The sequence below is a fragment of the Corvus moneduloides genome, chromosome 15 (genome assembly GCF_009650955.1).
Source record: "Corvus moneduloides isolate bCorMon1 chromosome 15, bCorMon1.pri, whole genome shotgun sequence".
Lineage (NCBI taxonomy): Eukaryota > Metazoa > Chordata > Aves > Passeriformes > Corvidae > Corvus > Corvus moneduloides.
The window spans coordinates 6812591-6831154 of record NC_045490.1 but is presented as its reverse complement, the minus strand read 5'-3'; the positions used below and the strand labels follow the sequence as shown (position 1 = coordinate 6831154).

The window sequence follows — 18564 nt, the reverse complement described above, 5'->3', positions numbered from 1 at the left end:
CCTGCTGCCTGAAGAGCACCCAGACAAACCCTCACACCCCACCTGACACCGCTTGTGCCTCGCATGCCTTGGCTACACCATCCACTGCCAGCCCCCACCACTCCCAGCCCCCAGAACACAGAGTCCCCAGGTGTGCTGTGGCTTTTACAAGTGGGTCCCTGTTATCCCACTGTGTCCACTGCTCTGCTCCAGCCCTCAAAGGCTTTGGGTCTCCCTCCTGCCGGTGACACTTCCCACGGCCTCTGTTACCAGGTACGCTCAGTGATGAGGACAAATGTTTGCGTCGACTCAGGACATCAGCTCAGTTTTTGTATATATAAGGCAGAACTGGTTTTCCTTTTTATTTTTTAGGCATCAGTGAAAATAAAAACAAGCAGGGATCCTGTGTGACATAGGTTTGTTGCTGTCATTCCTGGCCTGTGGTGCTGTGGCTCCGAGGTCATGCTGGCGCCGATGCCCCTGGGCGCAGCCAGGGTTGGGAAGGGCATCTTGAGGCAGCAGCCTTGTCCTTGTAGCACACGGTGTGCCTGTCCCACAGGGGCACTGCTGGCACTGGCATGGCTCATATCATGGCATGGCACTGCCACGTCTCATTCCTTCGGCACCAAGAGGGATGGCAGTACTGGGTGATCCGATGGCTGCAAACTCACAGCACTGGAGACAGAGGGGGAGAGGGTGAGGCTGTGGTTGGGCTGGCAGAGACCAAAGAACAAGGCCAGCTGCCCATGGATGTGGCTGCCTCCCATTGGTGCCTCCTGGTCTCTAATCTCATTTTATGGCTTTCGATGGGCTGAATATCCTCCTTGTCCAAGATGAATAAACAGAGAATGAGGATATGAGATAGTGCCTGGGACAGCTGGCATCGGTGCCTGACACTTTTCCCTCTCCATCCCATCGGTGTTCCCCTCGTCTAGCAGGGCACTGAGCAAGGGGCTGCCCTCAAATGCCTGCCCCAAATGGCTCCTCCAGCCACAAAACTCCTCCCTGTGCCAAGCGTTGCCTGGGGTGTCTTGAGGTGCCAGGGCAGGGCAGCTGGCTTTGGAGGGACACCTGAAGCAGGATAAAGTCCTTGTGGGTGGAGGAGATGGAGGAGTGGGAACAGGATGAGGTGGCATTGCTGAGAGAAGGACAGAGCAAAGGGTTTGTTCCTGCAATTGCAACAGAGGCTGCACCTACTGCTGCACCTACTGCTGTACCCTGGTGACCCTGCACTCACCAGCACGGTGCCAGGCTGCCCATGGCACAGGAGAACCACCTCACTGCACCCCCGTAAGGAAACGTGGGGAATCAGGAACTAAAACAGGCAGGGGGAGGCAAAGGCAATGGAGCTGGTGCCATATAGGGAAGGGAGGAGACTGGATTAGCCACCTGCCTTAAGAGCTGGGATGGACTGGGGAAACTGGGGCTGCTTCTGTGTGCAGACTCCAGCATGGTCCCCATGGTGGGGGCTCCCCCACACTCATCATCCTCCCTCAGTGGGTTTTGGCTCCCTTTAACATCCAATTTTGTCTTTGCCACATGGGAGACCAGCTGTGGGATCCTGCCCTGGCAGGGGATGGGGTGATGGCAGCCCAGCACTGTGCATCGCTATTGTCTGCATGTGGGGAGCCTGCAGACAACAGTGGGGAGGGGAACAGAGCCCTGGTGGGCACAAAATGTGCATCTCCCAAATTCACCTGCGGTGTTGGGTGGCCTGCAGGGAGACGAGGGACTGGGACAGAGGGAAGATGTTCCACCGCCCGCCCAGAGAGGCTGCGGGTGCCGTTGACAGGATGAAATTCCAACTGATACCCTAATCTGGCGCCTGCCTGTTTGCACAGCAGGGTAAAAGTCCAGGGAGCCGTGGGCTGTGCCCTTGGGTCCCTGCCACCCGTGTGTGCACAGGGAGCCAGCGCTGGCGGGAAGAGGCAATAAATGCACCCACACACCCAGGCACCCCTTCCCCCTACACACACACACGCCCCTTGACCGGGTGACGAAATGCATCTGCTGCGTTCCCCCTCCCATGTCCTCCCCTGCGCCCTGCATCTGCCGTTTGGGCAGGGATGGGTGAACCATGCAGGGCCCTCCCTGTGCCAGGAAAGGGGCACCATGTCCCCACCAGCTTTGGAACTTGTGGTTCAAACCTCCTGGACACGTGTTGCCTTGACGGTTTCTCCCCTGGCAGGTGACGAACACCTGTTTTTAGCACCTGCAGCAGCTGCCTCCTAAGTGACACATCCCACATGGAACCTGGCCCTTCTGGGGATAGCCTGCCCTCATAGCCAGGGGTCCCTGGGGGCTGTCCTCTACAAGTTCCCACCTTTTCTCCCTGCTCCTCCCTCTGCACTTTCCATCAGCTCCCACTGCCCAGCTTTACCCCTCCTTGGAGAAATCTTGAAACCATCATTAAAATAAGGCCACGCACAGCAGGTGGCCGAGCACACCCGGCCTGCCAGCAGCCTGCAGCATGGCACACTTCCCAGCAGTGACTAACCAGAGCACCGCTGCCTTGTCGCCTTCCTCGTGTCTGCGGCGCAGATCTGGGCACGGTCCCATCCCGCTGCCAGCCACCTTTGCGCCTCTTCCCAGGCGGCTGCCACCCGGATGTGTGTGGGCTGACCAGGCAGGGTGGGCAAGGGTGTTTCCCCAGCCTGTGTTCTGCCCTCTCCTTGCCCTCCAGTGTCACAAAGAGCTGACAGTGCCAGTGTCTGTCAGTGCTGCACTGGGATGGAGGATGTGTATTGTGCTTTGGCCCATGAGAAGGGAAGGGTTTACTGGGTGTCCCAGGGGTGGCTCAGAGGTGTGGAGTGGGAGAAAACAAAACTTGCTATAAAATGCTTGCAAGCCCTGTGTGTGCTACCTAGTGCCAGCCCCCTGGGGATCAAGGCACGGGGATAGTTGTGCACACTCCTGTCCTCGTCTCCTGGGGTTTTTGGGGTCCCTAGATTGCACTGCTCCTTCTGGCTCTTACTGCCTCTGGTGTGTGCTGTTCCATGAAGTGCATTTCTTGCCAGCTCCAGGGTAATGCAAGACTTGGTCCAGCCCTGCAATGTTAAGCTGGGACATCCAGGTGCCTGGGGTGGGACATTTACTCCCTGGTGGTCCCAGGCAATGAAGAGCTGATGGTGCTACCAGAGCAGCACCAGAAAAACCAGAAAAGCAGGTTCCAGATACAGGACATCCCAGAAGAAATGGTATCAACATGGACATTTCAGGGCACCATCAGCCCTGGGTGTCTCAAATGAAAAATACTGCCCTGGACACAAGAAGATGAGGCTGTGAAGTGTGTCCAGGAATGCTGAATGGCTTGTGTTGAGATCAGTCCATACTAGTGACATGGGGCTGGGACAGCTGTAATAAGGTGACACCAGCCTCTCCCCCCCCAGGTCACAGAGGTGGCCATGGGACCCCATGGGGTGGATCCCAGGGGAAGAAGTCAAAGGGCTAATTCAGATTGCACTGGCACTAAAGGCAAACAAAGCACCCCTGCCCTGCATGAAGGCTGAGGTTGGGACAGTGCTTGATGCAGCCCCTGGCCATCAGCCTGGCCAGCCCCAGGCTCAGCATTCCCAGCCAGCATCCTGGGAGAGGGAGAAGGGGTGGGCAAGTTCAAGGCAGGTAAAACCAGCCTGAGTGAATTCCCAAAGATATTTTTATTTTTGAGGAAGCTGTGAGTGTGTGAAAATTTTTGAGGAAGATGTGAGTTTGGTGGATTATGTAGTTTTGCTCTTTCCTCCTTTCCCTGGAAAATCCAGGTAAATATTAGCCCTGAAAGACCCACTGTGCAAATGCTGAGCCACTTCATCGTGCTGGACTCCTGCAGAAATGTGTCTTTATGCTGAGGATACCTTTTCTTTCAGGGAAAATTTTCAGAAGTGCTTAGAGGGCTGTAGGAGCACAACTGCCATTAGATGTCCTGGAGATTTGCTTTTACATCAGGCAGGCTGGGTTCTCTCTGTTCCAGCCCTGTCATTATCCTCCTCATCCCCAGTGCTGCCCACTCACCTTAAACCTGAGTAAAGCATCTGGGCAGAGGTTTGGCTCAGGCTGGAGCCAGTAGGTGCTTGCAAGGACAAGGGACACATCTGGTGTCAGAGCACTGGGCACAGTCCAGGGATGAAGAAGTGATGGACAAGTGGATATTATCATGGGGAAGAGGCACCACTGTGGGTCCTGAGCTGTCCTGGTCCCACACTGGCCCTGGAGCATGTGGGATTGTCCTTTCTCCCAGCCACACGGGAGACAGTTCCACCATGAAAGTGAGAGGAAAGGCACAGACCAGCTCTGCCACCTTAATGGGAATTTGCCTGAGCACGAGGGTGAAAAGCCGGCATCTCCCTGGACATTGGGGCTCCAGTACCCCACTGCTGACTCAAACAGGGACATCTGGACCCTGGAGATGTGACCTATGCTCCAGCATTGGGCCCATGATATGCTGGGCCCAGATGCTCACCCTGGGGACTGCCCAAGGATTGCTCTTGCCCTCAGCATGGTGGGATGTGTTGGTCCTACCCAAAGGGATTGATGGCTGTGGAGCATCCCCCTCCATTGGAGTGAGGGCTGGGCTCAGGCAGCATGGGGGACAATCACTTCTGACCTGCTCAAGCTCCAGCTGTGTCCTGTCACAGGAAAATCATCTCAGAGCTGGACAGGAAGGTGCTGTGAGCTTCTGGCATCTGCATTCTCACTGCTGCCATCACTACGTGGGGTGCCCAGTGACAGAGTGCCCCCAAAGTCCGGTCCTTCCCTAGGGACACCTGATGCATTTATGGCACGAGTGAGGCACCAGCCATTCCCCCTCGCTGCCCGGGTGGGGGGCTGAGGTCTCGGAGCCCCGCTTTCCCCGTCAGGAGTGCGTTTGACAGACAGACCTCCCTCCTCCCTCCCTGCTCCGCACGCAGCCATCCTCCACTCAAGGCAAACCTTTCCTTCAGCCTCGCTCCTCACGTCCCCAGCGGTCCCCGGCAGCAGGTGCGTGCCCACCCCTCCGTGCCGGCCATCGTTTCCCCGCTCCCCCTTCGCCCTCCCCAGCGCCGGAGAGAGCGAGACGAAAAGTGTCAGAGCGGGGAGCGCATAGCAACAGGGTCTGGGATGAAGCAGGTTCGGCGGCAGCATCTCCGGAAGGTGAGAGCCGGGAGCAGGGATGCCCCAGGGGTAGGAGCGGGGGACCAGGGGTACCCCCGGCAGGTGAGAGCCAAGAGCGAGGGTACCCCAGGGCTGGGAGCGGGAACAAGGATAACCCCGGGCTGGGAGCGGGGAGCGGGGGAGTCATGCCCATCGCCTCGCATCCCGTCCTCGGGAGCCTTCGTGGGCAGCCGACAGGGATTAGTCGGATATTAGTGAATTGTGTTCGTGCGCGGGGGCCAGAGCGAGATCGTGGGCAGAGGGATGGGGCATTTTGTGCCCACCGCTCCTCCTGATCGGGAGGCACCGCTGCCCCCCCAACCCTCCCCTGCCAGCAGGTGCTGCCGGCGCTGGGTGACTCATGTTGTGTCTGGCTGGGTGCCGTGGGTGGCATCGGGGGCAGAGCTGGCTCCCCGCAGCCTGGCACCCCGGGGACGCTGCTCCCACCAGCCCCGGGACTGCTCGGGCTCGGGGTCCCTCCCGCGGATGAGCGCAGGGAGCCGGGCAGTGCCCTTCCCACCTGCAGCTCGGATTGCCTCCTCATCCTCCTCCGTAGGATTTAAAGGGGTGTGGGTGATGGGGGGTCAGCCGGAAGCTGAACTCTGGGCTCAGTGCAGAGCTACAAACCCTTTTTACATGCTGCTGGAAACCCTTTTTAAACCCAATTGTCAGGCTTTCCCATCCTAGGCTCCCCTCCACTGCCACTTTGCTCTTCCCGGTCTGAGTTCCCATTTCCCCCACACTGGGGACTGAGTCCTTTCTCTGAGGACATGGTGGAGCAGCGTGGCAGAGGTGGTGTCTGCCACAACTCCACCATGGGGATGTGCTGCTGAATGGGTCAGCCCTTCCTGGAGCATCCCGGGCAGTGACCCAGGGCTGGGAGCCTCTTCAGCTACCCCCTCTGCCAAGCCATACCCATTGAACACAGGGCAGGTTGACTCTGTTCAGATGAATGAAAACCCAGGAGAGTTTCATCCCTGCCAGGAAATTCCTAGGATATTGGGAAATGACGTAAAAACCCCAGCAGTATCCTGGTGACAGCCAGCAGGCCCTGACAGCCTATTCTTCCACTCTTGTTTGGAGGCACCGTTTGGCTCTTCTCTCTCCTCCTCTTTCCTACAAATTGCTTTTCCAGATGGCTTTGTGACTGCAAGATCCATTAAAAGTGGTCTTTGCCCCTTCCAATGCCTTTCTGAGTTACTTGATGCTGGTGACCCTCTTTAGAATTCATTCAGGAATTCATTTAGTCCTGTGGTGATCAGTTGGGATGGAAAGCAGATGTCTCTGGAGTTATTTTCCCCATTCCCAGTGCTGCTCAAAGCCCTCTGTCCTTCATTACCCAAAAATACCATTGCTGAGCTCCAGATGGAGGACCTTGTGCTCACAGCCACCTTGGGACCCCTGTGTCCAATGCTGGCACCAGGCTTGCCTGGAGCTGGCGGTGGCTGATGGAGAGATGTGCCCAGCCCCACTGCAGCACCCGCCCAGGATCCTGACAGCCTCCTCTTCCTCTTATTGTGATCTGCTTCCCCTTGGTGAGCTGGAGTTTTAAACCTTCTTACCAGACATATTTGAGACATATGGAAATACCTCTTCATTAGAGAAGACCTTTCTCAGGCTCTAAGGATTTCAGGTTGGTTTTTGCATAATAGTAATTCCAGAAGAGCTGAGTGGTTGTTTTCATTTATTTGATTATTTTCTTTGGGGTTTATTTGGTAGAAATGGACTAAATCCCACCAGAGCCAGTGGTGGGAGCCATGGTTCGTGCTGTCCCTTCCCATACCTGGCCAGGCTGCTGAGCAGCATCTTCCTACCTGAGCCACTGCCCTCCTCTGCCTGCCACAAACTGCCTCAAAACTTCCCCAGGGTTTTCAGATGAAAACCACAAGCATTTGTATCCGTGCATACTCCCTACACTTTGGACATTGCTGTAATGAGTTTGCTTCAGCCTCAGCCATCTCCAATCTCCCTGTGCTGGCTCCACCACCACTCATGGCATCTGCTGTGATCCTGGGCTGGGGTCACCCAGGGTCAGTGCAGCTCTTTGAGGGGCTCTTCCACACCATAGCAGTGCTTTATTTACTTCAATTTCTAAGTGAAGATACTGCATTTGAATTAATTTTTATGCTTTTTAATTTTTTTTTCTCTCAGAGATTAACAAGCAATTCAAACTAATCTGAAGTGACTCACACTTTAGAGACTTACTGTGCTCAGCTCCACAGGGAAGAAATCTGGTGCCGGGTGGCATTTCTCTTGCTCACAGGCTGTGATCCACACACAAAACACTGACAAAATAACCCCACAATGCCAGCTTGAATGGAGACAAAATAGGATGAAAACATACCTTTGATCTGGCTGGAGGTTTTCCACTCAGATACAGCTGAGTTTTGGTTTAAGTAAATTGGTTTAGAGAAAATAATTAGCACAGAGCCATTTCCTTATAGACCTGAGCTGTTACCTTGGCAGAGACTAAAGTGCTTTTTCTTCTCAGTGACCTTTGCTTTGCTGACTTCTTTAGGAGCATCTCCTGGTGAAAAATGGAAAGCGGTGCTGTGTTCAAAGAGGCCGTGGTTGCCAAGGGAGCTGTTAGTCCCCGTCTGTTTATAACTGCGAGACGGGAGCCCGGCTTGAAGGATGGCAGCTGACGGTGGAAAGCACTAGAGCAGTACTGGAGCACTGGAGCACTTCAGCTACTGCTGAAAAAGAGAATTCCTGTTATGACAGAGGCTGAAAGAGAGCGTTAATCCTAAAAAAACAGGTCTAGAATCAAGCTGGTGTGTGAGATTTCCAGCAGTCTGAAGTAGGGAGGTGTGCTTCTCTCTGCTATTTGGGACAAAGATGGGCTGGAAGCCTTAAGTATTGTGCTTTGTAATTCATTTCGAGTCAGGCAAATAGGCCAGCTTTTCTGTGATGTCTGTGGAAAGGCTGGGATTTGGGGGAATTTTGAGCATTGCAGTCATGGAGCAGCCTTTGTGTGTGCTCTCCAGCAGCATCCCTGACCTGTATCTCCTCAGCTCGTCCAATGTGGACAACTCTCGTTGTCCTTGGGGTTTATCTGACACTTGAGTGGTTTCTACTTTCTGCCCTGGGGTCTCAAATCTAAACTGTAGAGCTCTAGATAAGGATATTAAAAAGGGGGGCAGTCACTATTGAGACACAGGTGACAAACCACATCCCATGGCCCTTGAAATGGGGACTGAGATGGGGATCAGGCCATTTACAGTTTGGAAAAGGTCCCGTTGGTTCCTTTCATTTCCTGTTGTTGCTTCTGTGTTGATTTCTGTGCTACATCTGATGGACAGGCACCAGCATGTAATGAGATCTTGCAGCTCTACCTGTGCCCTCCTGAAGGTGTTTAGGATTCAGACAGAGATGGAGGAATTAGGCAACAGGATTTAACAATCTCCCAGCATCCTTGCTTGCTGGTTGTCTGTGATTCAAACCTGGAAAACAAGAGCTCCCCAAGCAGTGGGATGGACTGGGAAACATTTTTTTGCAGGGGGAAGACCCAACCGTGATGGCCCCTACCTGGCAGGGATCTTTGTGAATACAGGTTTTAACTGCTGAAATATCTGGGAGGGAGTTCAGAGCAGCCTGTCCATCCCCTGCAAGCACAGACAGCTGTGGGTCATGCCCACTCTGTGTTCTGGGCTAATTAGCAGGCACGGCCATGGCTTGGAGGTGTTGCTAAACCACAGAGCTGTGTTGAACAACTGCAGGAGGGCTGCCAGGTAGTGAGGGTTTTATAGCAAGAGTATTATATTTGGGTCATATTTTGACTTTTCAGCCTGTGTTTCTGCAACTTTTTTCTTCTGGCCCTTGCCTTGTGATGGTGGCACCCAGCAGGGATGGATGGGCTTTTCACAGAGGAGCTTGTATAAGAGCTTTACCAGAGCTGTACATTTCAGGTTGTCTCTGGGGAGAGTTTCCCTGGTTTGTCCTGTCCCTCAAGGTGTTTGTGCAGCAGGTGGGGATGGGGACGAGTTTGCCTCTGTGTTTGGTGCCTTTGGGCTGCAAGCAGCATGTCTGCAGTGCCAGCAGCTGGGGGTTTGGGGTGCACCCTGTGAAGGGTGGGAGCTGGCAGCCCTCTCCATCAGCATCATGGCTCGGTGTCTCCATGGGAACCAGCCGCAGAAGCATCCTCCAGTCCAGTCCAGCTGGAGAGGAGGAGAGGAGGTGGCTGCCACCTTCTCTGAGGCCGTGAAAGGGCAGCACTGAGCTCTGGCCTCCTGGGGACTGGGGTCTGCTGCAGGCTCTGAGCACATGTGCACACTGGTACAGGAGACCCACAACTCCTTCTGGCTGATCCCTCCAAACCTTGGTCCCTCTCCCTCAATCGCATCCCGTGGGTTTGTTCCCTACGATGATGAACAGGGAGATGGCTGCTTTTGTTTCTTTGGAGAGCCCAAGAAGAGAAGGTTCCCAAATGGGGTCCTCCTGCCCTGGTCCTGGTACCTTGTCAGCAGGGACACCAGAATCCTCCTGTGCCTCAATGCAAACATGATAAACTCCCATGCCAGGGCACAGCAACACATGGGACAGGATCCTCATTCCACCCCTTTGCACTGCCTGGTTTTGCTGTGGGTGTATCTGTGATGGGATCCCATCTGGCAACTGCTGGCTCAGGCTTTCAGCTCTGGAGGGAGGGGAGTCAGGGGGGATGCCTTCCCTGCTGTCCTGAGGTCAGGAAATTGGGGAAATTCAGACTGGACACCTCACTGCAGACCTGATGTACACCCACACACAAACACAGAGCTGCCCTCCTGGTGCATCACCCCAACCCAAATGGATTGCAGGACTCACACTTCCACTTGCAGAGCTGAGGCAATGGGGAGGAAGGGAACGGGTTAATGCCCTGCCTGTGCTGCATTGATCCAGAGCACATTAGGAATGCTGGAAGGAGGTCTCTCCTCTCTCAGCAGGGACAACTGGGAGTATCACTAAGTTCCCACAGTGCAGGCTTTTGGCAGCTGGAAAAGTGTGAAAAATGCATGGAGCATTTAATAGCAGCCACCCGAGTGCCTGGCATGGCAGCACACATGGGGCTGGGTGTCACGCTCCCTGGCACGCCACAGTGGCTCTCCCGCTGTCCTCACGCCCATATTCTTCAGGAGATCCAGAAAGTTTATTGTGGCCCCCTGAAAAGATGTCTTTGGAACTGGAGTTGCAAGCTGGGTCCTGGTAAACCTTCCCAGGATGAAATGGGACAATCCTGCCTTTCCCAGGGGAGCCCTGGCCGTGTGGGATCACATTTATCCCTTTTGTTTGCTCAGTGGCAGAGCACAGCATTGGCTGAGGTGGGGAACAGAGAGCTGCTGGGGCAGGGTGTTCCCAAGGGACCAGAGTCAGTGCTGTGGCTTGGGGTCACAAATTCACACGCGAGTTCTTGGCACTTCTTCCTTCTCTCCCATTCTTCATTCTCTGTTTTTATTCCTTGCTCAACCCCTGTCTGCCCCCTCCCATGCCCTGGTCCCTCGCTCAGCCAGTGACACCAGATCTCCTGGTAAGCCCCAGCAGCCAGGATGGGGACCTGGGCTCCGAGTGCCTGGAAGACAGAGGGAACTGGACAGGGCGGCTGGATTTCCTCCTCTCCTGCATTGGATACTGCGTGGGCCTTGGAAACGTCTGGAGGTTTCCCTACAGGGCTTACACCAACGGAGGAGGTATTTGGGCATCCTTTGGGGCAGTCAGACTCCCACACACTGACCTGGGCTGGCAGGATGTCCCTGAAGAAACGTTCCTTCCCCTTCCTGGGGCTGGAAAGTAGCAGTTGTTGCGGGGTGAAGCCTCCTCCTGCCCCCCATGCTTGTTTAGCGCTTTAACTACCTGTACCCATGTGTGGAAGGGACTTGCCAGCCCATCTCTGTATTCCTGACCTTGGAGAGACCCCTGGCTCCATGCTGAACTGAACACCAGCTCTCCTGGTATCCAGTAGCTTCTTGGTCTGGTGTCCTCCAGGTCTCAGCAGGGTCAGCAAACACTTCCCAGCTACCGAAGGAGGGAGTGAACCTTTTGCAGTGCAAGAGCCCCGGGTGATGGTGCAAAGTGTTGGTTTAACTCCTCCCAGAGCAATAATAACTGGAGAATTTCATGGTGTTCATGAAAGATTCAAAGAGAAAAGGAAGCTGGGAGCAGAGGGGAAGCACAGTATCAGGTGAATCACAGCCCCTTTCTCCTGCACTAACAGCGAGCTCTTGCTCCTCGCTGCCTTCCTGATTTTGATGTAGATCCCTCAGAGCCACACATACTGAACAAGCTTTATTCCCTGTCACAGTTGGGCTTTAGGCGTTTGTTCTGTATTACTTTCAGGATTTTTTTTCTTGCTTCTTGCAGGAGCTTTCTTGGTTCCTTATTTCATCATGCTGGCCATCTGTGGGATCCCCATCTTCTTCATGGAGCTCTCACTTGGCCAGTTCTCCAGCCTGGGGCCACTCGCAGTCTGGAAGATAAGCCCTCTCTTTAAAGGTGCGTGAGTGAAGTCCAGGCCTCTGAGGGACATTTGCAAGAGCTCTTTGATGAGGACATGCACCAGCAGCTGCATCCCGTGATCCTCAAAGCTCTTGTTAGAATCAAAAGAATCTGGGGGAAAGTGTGGCAGGCTGGAATTTTGAGTTAGCTGTTTTAGTGGCTGCAAGTTATGCATGAGATTTGTCAGTCTTTGAGGGCTCTGGATGGCTTGACCAGCTCTAGAAATGGTATGAAGATTATTAAGCCAGCTATTGTACAAAATAGAGCATGAAAGCTAAGCAATACCTGTTAAAAACAAAGGTAAGAATAAAGCATTCAAAAAAAAAGAAAGTTCAGAGCAAGTACTTTTATTCTCAACATTAAGCTGGTATAAACCTTTTTGTATGAGGCAATAGATCTTCGGTACAGAGAAGGCATGTCCAGATGTTATAATGCCAATAAGAGGCTCCCCCAGCAGGTGAACCTTGGACTGGTTGAGCATTTGGCTGCTGAGGTGCAGTGTCTGACCCTGCTTTTGGATGTGCTTTGCTCTGCTCCATCTCACTCCTTCTTTACCCTCTCCTTCCTTCAGGCGTTGGCATGGGCACGATCCTCATCGTCTCCTTGGTGGCCATTTACTACAATATGATCATTGCTTACGTTCTCTTCTACCTCTTTGCATCCCTCACAAGCGACTTGCCCTGGCAGCACTGCGGCAACTGGTGGAACACCGACCTGTGCCTGGACCACCACGTCATCAAGGCGGGGAACAACACCCTCCCCGTCAACATCAGCAACACCGTCAGCCCCAGTGAGGAGTACTGGAGGTAACGAGGTCAGCCCGACCCACGTGTGGGGACGTGGCTGGTGCCTGGTCAGGGAGAGGATGGGGATGGGATGAGGGGTGAAGGATCTGCACGTCTCACAGCACAGATGCTGCAGGTCTCACCCATGGTTGGTGGTGTGGGTGCAGTGATGGGCTCGTGCCCCGCTGTGGGTGACATCTCAGTTGAGCCACTGGGATGTGGGAGGTGTCCATGTTCTAGTGCTGTTTTGTTGGCCTGGAGATATGCTAGACTAAAATGCATCCCAGGTCTGGAATGGCTGGGAATTTGCTCTCAAGATGCCAGGTATCCCTTCTAGGCTCTTTAATACATGGTGGAGAAATCACTCCAACAGCTCCTGTTTGCTTGGCAAGGAGCTGCCAGTGCCTATGATTGTTGACAATGTTATTTTGCAGCAGGGGCATTTCTAGGGTCAGAAGGCCTCTGGAAGGAGGCAGGGGCTGCCCATGGCTGCTCACTAGCAGCTCTCCTTCCTCCCTAGCCGGTATGTCCTGCACATCCAAGGAAGCTCGGGGATTGGGGATCCTGGGAGGATCCGCTGGAACTTGTGTCTGTGCCTGCTCCTTTCTTGGACTATCGTTTATCTGTGCATCCTTAAGGGAGTCAAATCCTCTGGCAAGGTAAGGGCTGGCTGGTCTCCTTTGGGGGGACCTACAGCGATGCTCACCAGTGCGTGCGACTCTGCACCTCTGGGAAAAGTGAGACCCACAAACAGCATCCGCAGGGTACAGGATATTTTGGGGATGCCTTGCACACCAGACACCAGCGAGGCTGACACACTGGCCCTGCTGCAGCCCGAGAGCCCCAGGATGATGTGTTCCACCCTGGGGACAGGGCATGGGGGCAGCACTCAAGCCCTGCTCTCATTCCCAGCTCTCCCAGTTGGCTCTGCTCTCCCACAGGTCGTGTACTTCACTGCCACCTTCCCATACCTCATCCTGGTGATGCTGCTCATTCGGGGCGTGACCCTGGAGGGGGCCTGGAAGGGGATCCAGTTTTATCTCACGCCCCAGTTCGATCATTTGCTGTCTTCCAAGGTGAGTAGGATGTTGTGCAATTTGTTCAAGACACAAAGATGAGTCCTCTCCTTCCACCTCCTGCATGCAACAGAGGCAGTTCCCTTACTCAGGTGTCTTTTCTGGCCACACCCTAACCTAAAGCTCTCTTGGTTGCTCCTAGACCAAAAATCTTTGTCCCACACCTTGTCTGGGCCACTATTCCCATATGCTCCCACTCCATGCATGCGTTTATGGCTCTGCATGGACGGACAATACCAGGGCTCCCCTGAGTACCAGGACCGTGGGCAGGATCATCCCAGCCCCTGTGATGGGCTGGGGGTGGCAACAGGTGCCCGTGGTGGATTTGACTGTTTATTGTTCTCAAGAAACCCCAGCATGGGGAGTGGGGGTCAGCAGTCGTGGTCACCAAGAGACCACCCAACTTTACAAGGCCATTTAATGCCTCACTGGGCTGGCCCTAAAACATTCTTGTTAGCCCTTCCACTACCCAGCTGATCCATTATGAGTGGTGAGTGTGTTAACAAGGGAAGACAAATATCCCATAGGCCGTGCATGCTTGGAGTGCTGGGGAAGATGTGCCCAGGGCTCTGGGAAAGCAGATTTCTAATGCCATCTTCCTCATGTGGAGGTTTCCCAAGCCCTGCTCTCCTCAGAAGTGCTTTCTTCCCTCAGGTGTGGATCGAGGCAGCCCTGCAGATTTTCTACTCCCTTGGGGTGGGCTTTGGGGGCCTCCTCACCTTTGCATCCTACAACACCTTCCATCAGAATATCTACAGGTGGGAGCCAGCTGCTGTCTTTAAAAAAAAATATGGGTTGGGGGGAGCCATGAAAACTTGAGCTGATGGGTTCAAAGCCAGCAGAAGCACGTGGTGCAGCACAGTCACCCTGCTCTGCTCCTTGCACTGAGGGGATACCTGGAAGCTTGTACAGGCTTGAGAGGAACAGAGGGATCTATGGGAGAAAATTCTCCTGAGAACCAAGGCAGAGCACCAGCTCAGAAGTTTTGGGCTGTAGGTGCTGAAAGCTGAGGATATTTGAAGCTGGAGTTTGCCCTGTCCCCGATGTAGTTCACCAACAGAGGTGCGTGTTGGATATTTGGTCTGATCCCATCCACAGGGGACAGAAAGCTTTGGAGGGACCCCACAAAATTATCCATGGAATATATGCTCCTTTTGACCCTGGCAAGCCTTGCCAAGAGAGGCCCTGAAGGACAGTCACTGGGTCACCTTACTGTGGCACCTGGGGCTGGCAATGTCACCATGCACTTACGTGGAGTGGGAAGGAGCGAGCACGTTCAGAGCATCTTCTTCCTTCTCTGTAGGGACACCTTCATAGTGACCCTGGGCAATGCCATCACCAGCATCCTGGCAGGGTTTGCCATCTTCTCTGTTTTGGGATACATGTCCCAGGAGCTTGGGGTCCCTGTTAACCAGGTGGCAAAAGCAGGTGAGGCCAAACAAAGACGTTTTCCCCTTCCCCCTCTGCCGGGGTGTGCAGAGGAGCATCCCTTCCAGGATGGAAGGCACCTGAGGGTGTCAGCATGAGGGATGAAGGTGGATGTTCAGCTGGTGAGGGGGAGGGAAGGGGGGAGACAAGTTCCTGTGGTGTAAATATTGAGTAACAAGTGATGTCTAATGAAGGTCTGAGGAAGGAGCAGGCTGTTTCTCCACCCTCTGCTACAGAACCCTGCCTGCCCATCCTGCCAGAGTCCTGGCAAGTCTCTGCCATGGTGCTGCTCTGCTGAGCTCTCCTCTCCTCTCCTCTCCTCTCCTCCACCCCCCCTTGCCCAGCTCTGTCACCACCTTTTCACCCTGCTGTCCTTTGCCTCCCCTAGGTCCTGGTCTGGCTTTTGTGGTGTACCCCCAGGCCATGACAATGCTCCCCCTTTCTCCATTCTGGTCATTCCTGTTCTTCTTCATGCTGTTAACCTTGGGCCTGGACAGCCAGGTAAGGACAGAGCCCACGGAGCCAGCCGTGGACTCCAGGCAGCCTGAAGGCTCAGGGGACCCTCTCCTCCTGTGCCTGCAGTTTGCATTTATGGAGACCATCGTTACGGCAGTGACAGATGAATTCCCCTACTACCTGCGGCCAAAGAAAGCTTCATTCTCAGCTGTCATCTGCATTGCCCTCTTCCTGATGGGGCTCATCCTCACAACAGAGGTATGGGTATGGGGATGGATCCATTGTAGGGAGCAACTAGGGACTCTTTTTAGGGAGAACTTAGGTCAGGGCCAAGTTTTCAGACATATATTCATATCAGACAACCAGGTGAATGAGAGACGAGCCTGGACTTCCAGAAGGTGTGAGGTCCAAGGGGACTGGCACTGTGTTATTCCCATCCCTACCCTGACCCCATAAGGAGACTGATGCCTCTTGAGGCTGCTGACTGCTGTCCTCCCCAGGGTCCCCAAAAGTCAGAGGGTGTGGGTGGAGGTTTATTGGGATGATGGTCCTGGAGATGCTGGCCTCTGTGCTTTGTCTCCGCAGGGTGGGATGTACTGGCTGGTCCTGCTGGATGACTACAGTGCTGGCTTTGGTCTCATGGTGGTGGTGATCACTACCTGCCTTGTGGTGACACGTGTCTATGGTAAGGGTGGCTGTCCCCACAGGGGCACAGGGAAGGATGGGCTGTCTGTCTGGAGAGAGGGATTTAGAGGGAGCAGTAGGGAAACCAACAGCCTCACAGTGGGGCATGAGACTCTGCTCCCACCAGCTGTTTCTTCCTGGCTATCACTTGATTCACCTCTCCAAAGATACATGTGGTGCTGAGCCTGGTCCTTCAGGCAGCACCAGCTGGGCCCCCCCTCCTGCATCTCCCAGATGGGTGGGGGGAGACTCTGCTGTAGAGGATGCAAACCACTGCTTGTGGTCAGCGCAGGGCAGCCTGGTACAGGCACAAGGCTGCAGGGCAGGGATCAGAGATTCTGAGTCCCTCTCCCTCCTGCAGGCATGAAGAGGTTCTGCCGAGATATCCACATGATGCTGGGATTCAAACCAGGGCCCTACTTCAGAGCCTGCTGGATGGTCCTATCCCCGGCAACAATGATGGTAACTGCTCAGCCTGAGCTGCTGGATGGTGCTGGAGAACCATGGTGCTGCCAGTATCCCTGGGTGGCCTCCCAGTGTGACAATTGCTCTGCTGGCATCTCCCGCCCTGGAGACCATCCTTCTGCTGGGAGGTGCCCATCATCTCCAGGCATTTTTTGAGCATGAGACCTCTGGGATGACCTCACTTTCTTCCCATCCCACAGGCTCTGCTGGTGTATAACATTGTCAAGTACCAGCCCTCTGAGTATGGCAACTACCGCTTCCCCACCTGGGCCGAGGTCTTGGGCATCCTCATGGGAGTCCTCTCCTGCCTGATGATTCCCATGGGCATGGTGGTGGCTGTGCTCCAAGAAGAAGGGACGCTGTGGGAGGTAGGAGGTACTGGGGCCTGCCATTTCTGGGGAGCACCCCAGAAATGTGAAGCAGTGAGCGCAACCCCCTGCCAAGCCAGTATTCCCTGGAGTGTCTCTATCCTCTCTCCTGGAGGTGTGTGTCTCCATTCCCCCTAGCTGCCCATGGGGTGTGAGAGATGGCACATCCCAAAGCATCCCCAGCAGCGTTGCTTCCCGTGATGCCAGGCGGGTACGGAGTAAAACTGCTGCCCAAGGGGAAACCCAGTGTGCATTCCCACTCCCAAACAAGCCTGCTGTGCCCTGTGGGGAAGCACCTTGTCCCCAGCATGGGGCAGCCATGGGCACCTGGGACTTTGCACCCACTTGTCAGGAACAATGACACAGCAAGGCAGGCAGCTGCCAGACTGCACAGGCAGCCCAGATGGGATCCCTGCACTGAAAGGCTTCTCCCAGGAGCAGGTTACAGAGCTGCTGGCTGCTCACAGCTTTCCCAGCCCTTCACTGCTCTCCTCAGGCTGTTAAAAGCAGAGGAGCAGAGCCTGATGCCCTCCCCGGGTAGCAATCCCTTGCTGGAGCACTTGCTGGCTGTAACCTGGCTTGACACAGCCACGGGCACTGTGACATGGCCAGAAGCCACCTTGGCTGAGGCTAACCCCTTGTCTGGGTGGCTCTAACCCCACACCACAGGGCTGTAGCCCTGCAGTAGCCCCTCACTCCTGCAAGCCCTCACCACCAGCACCCCCCAGCCCACAGCAAGGCACTTAGAGCCACCTTCCCAAAAGGTTTCAGGACAAGCTTTTGACCCCATCCCATCCTCACTGGGGGTTCTTTCAGTCCCTGGGGGCTGGCAGGGCACTGAGAGGGGTGGGTGAGCTGCGAGGTGGGGTGCTGCCTGGGGAGTGGAGGGTTCAGAGTGCCTGTGCTCCCCCTGCCTGTCCCCTCACAGCGAGTCCAGCAAGCCAGCCGGCCGGCCATGGACTGGGGCCCATCCCTGGAGGAGAACCGCACGGGCGTGTACGTGGCGAGCCTGGCCGGCAGCCAGTCCCCCAAACCCCTGATGGTCCACATGCGGAAATACGGGGGCATCACCAGCTACGAGAACACGGCCATCGAGGTGGACCGGGAGATGGAGGAGGAGGACGATGAGGAGTCCATGATATGAGGGGACCCAGTGTCCCATAGGCTGGGTGGGAGCTCACCCTCCCGTTTTGCACAGGTTGCACTGCAGCACTTCAGGACAGCTTGGGGAGGTCTTTCAAGGAGTAGTCAGGAGCTGCTGACCCTGCCAGGTTCCTCATCATCACCCTGGGCCCTGCCAGGACAGAGCTGCTGCCTGTCCTGGTGTCCCCTGTGTTTCTGTTCAGTGTGACAAACTGTGTGATGAGTCCATGTGTTTGTGTGACAGTGTCTGGTTGAAGTGTCAGAGCTGTCCCACTCCCACCCTCAGCCCCAGCCCTGCCGTCCCCACTCAGGGATGTCCAGGCTGCAGGGATGTCCAGGCTGCAGGAGGTGGGGAGGAGGAGAAGGAGCTCCTGTGTGTTGATCTGCTCTCTGTTTGTCTGTATTTGACTCCAATAGCCCATAAACACGTGAGAGAATCTGTAACAGCCTCCATGCCCTGGGACAGCGTGTGCCAGAGTGCTCTGATCCCGTGGAGGTATTCCAGCAAAACCAGCACAAATCGGTGTCCTCCCAAAGCAATTTGACCTAATAAAGGAGCAGTTAAAAACAAGTAGAAGAATAAAA

General features: G+C 54.9%; 1 protein-coding gene across 2 annotated transcripts; it reads left to right on the top strand.

Moving 5' to 3' along the window:
• The first annotated feature begins 4975 nt into the window (after nucleotides 1-4975).
• On the top strand, nucleotides 4976-18564 carry SLC6A7 (solute carrier family 6 member 7). 2 transcript variants are annotated; one of them, XM_032124812.1, is made up of 14 exons: nucleotides 4976-5106; nucleotides 10589-10769; nucleotides 11440-11571; nucleotides 12146-12380; nucleotides 12880-13018; nucleotides 13301-13435; nucleotides 14090-14193; nucleotides 14739-14863; nucleotides 15252-15364; nucleotides 15446-15577; nucleotides 15905-16004; nucleotides 16365-16465; nucleotides 16669-16836; nucleotides 17765-18564. In XM_032124812.1, exons 1-14 carry the CDS (start codon nucleotides 5074-5076, stop codon nucleotides 17978-17980), a joined length of 1914 nt encoding a protein of 637 aa, XP_031980703.1. In that variant the 5' UTR covers nucleotides 4976-5073; the 3' UTR covers nucleotides 17981-18564. The 2 variants fall into 2 exon arrangements, with proteins under 2 accessions (XP_031980703.1, XP_031980704.1); XM_032124813.1 differs by having other exon boundaries at nucleotides 18397-18550.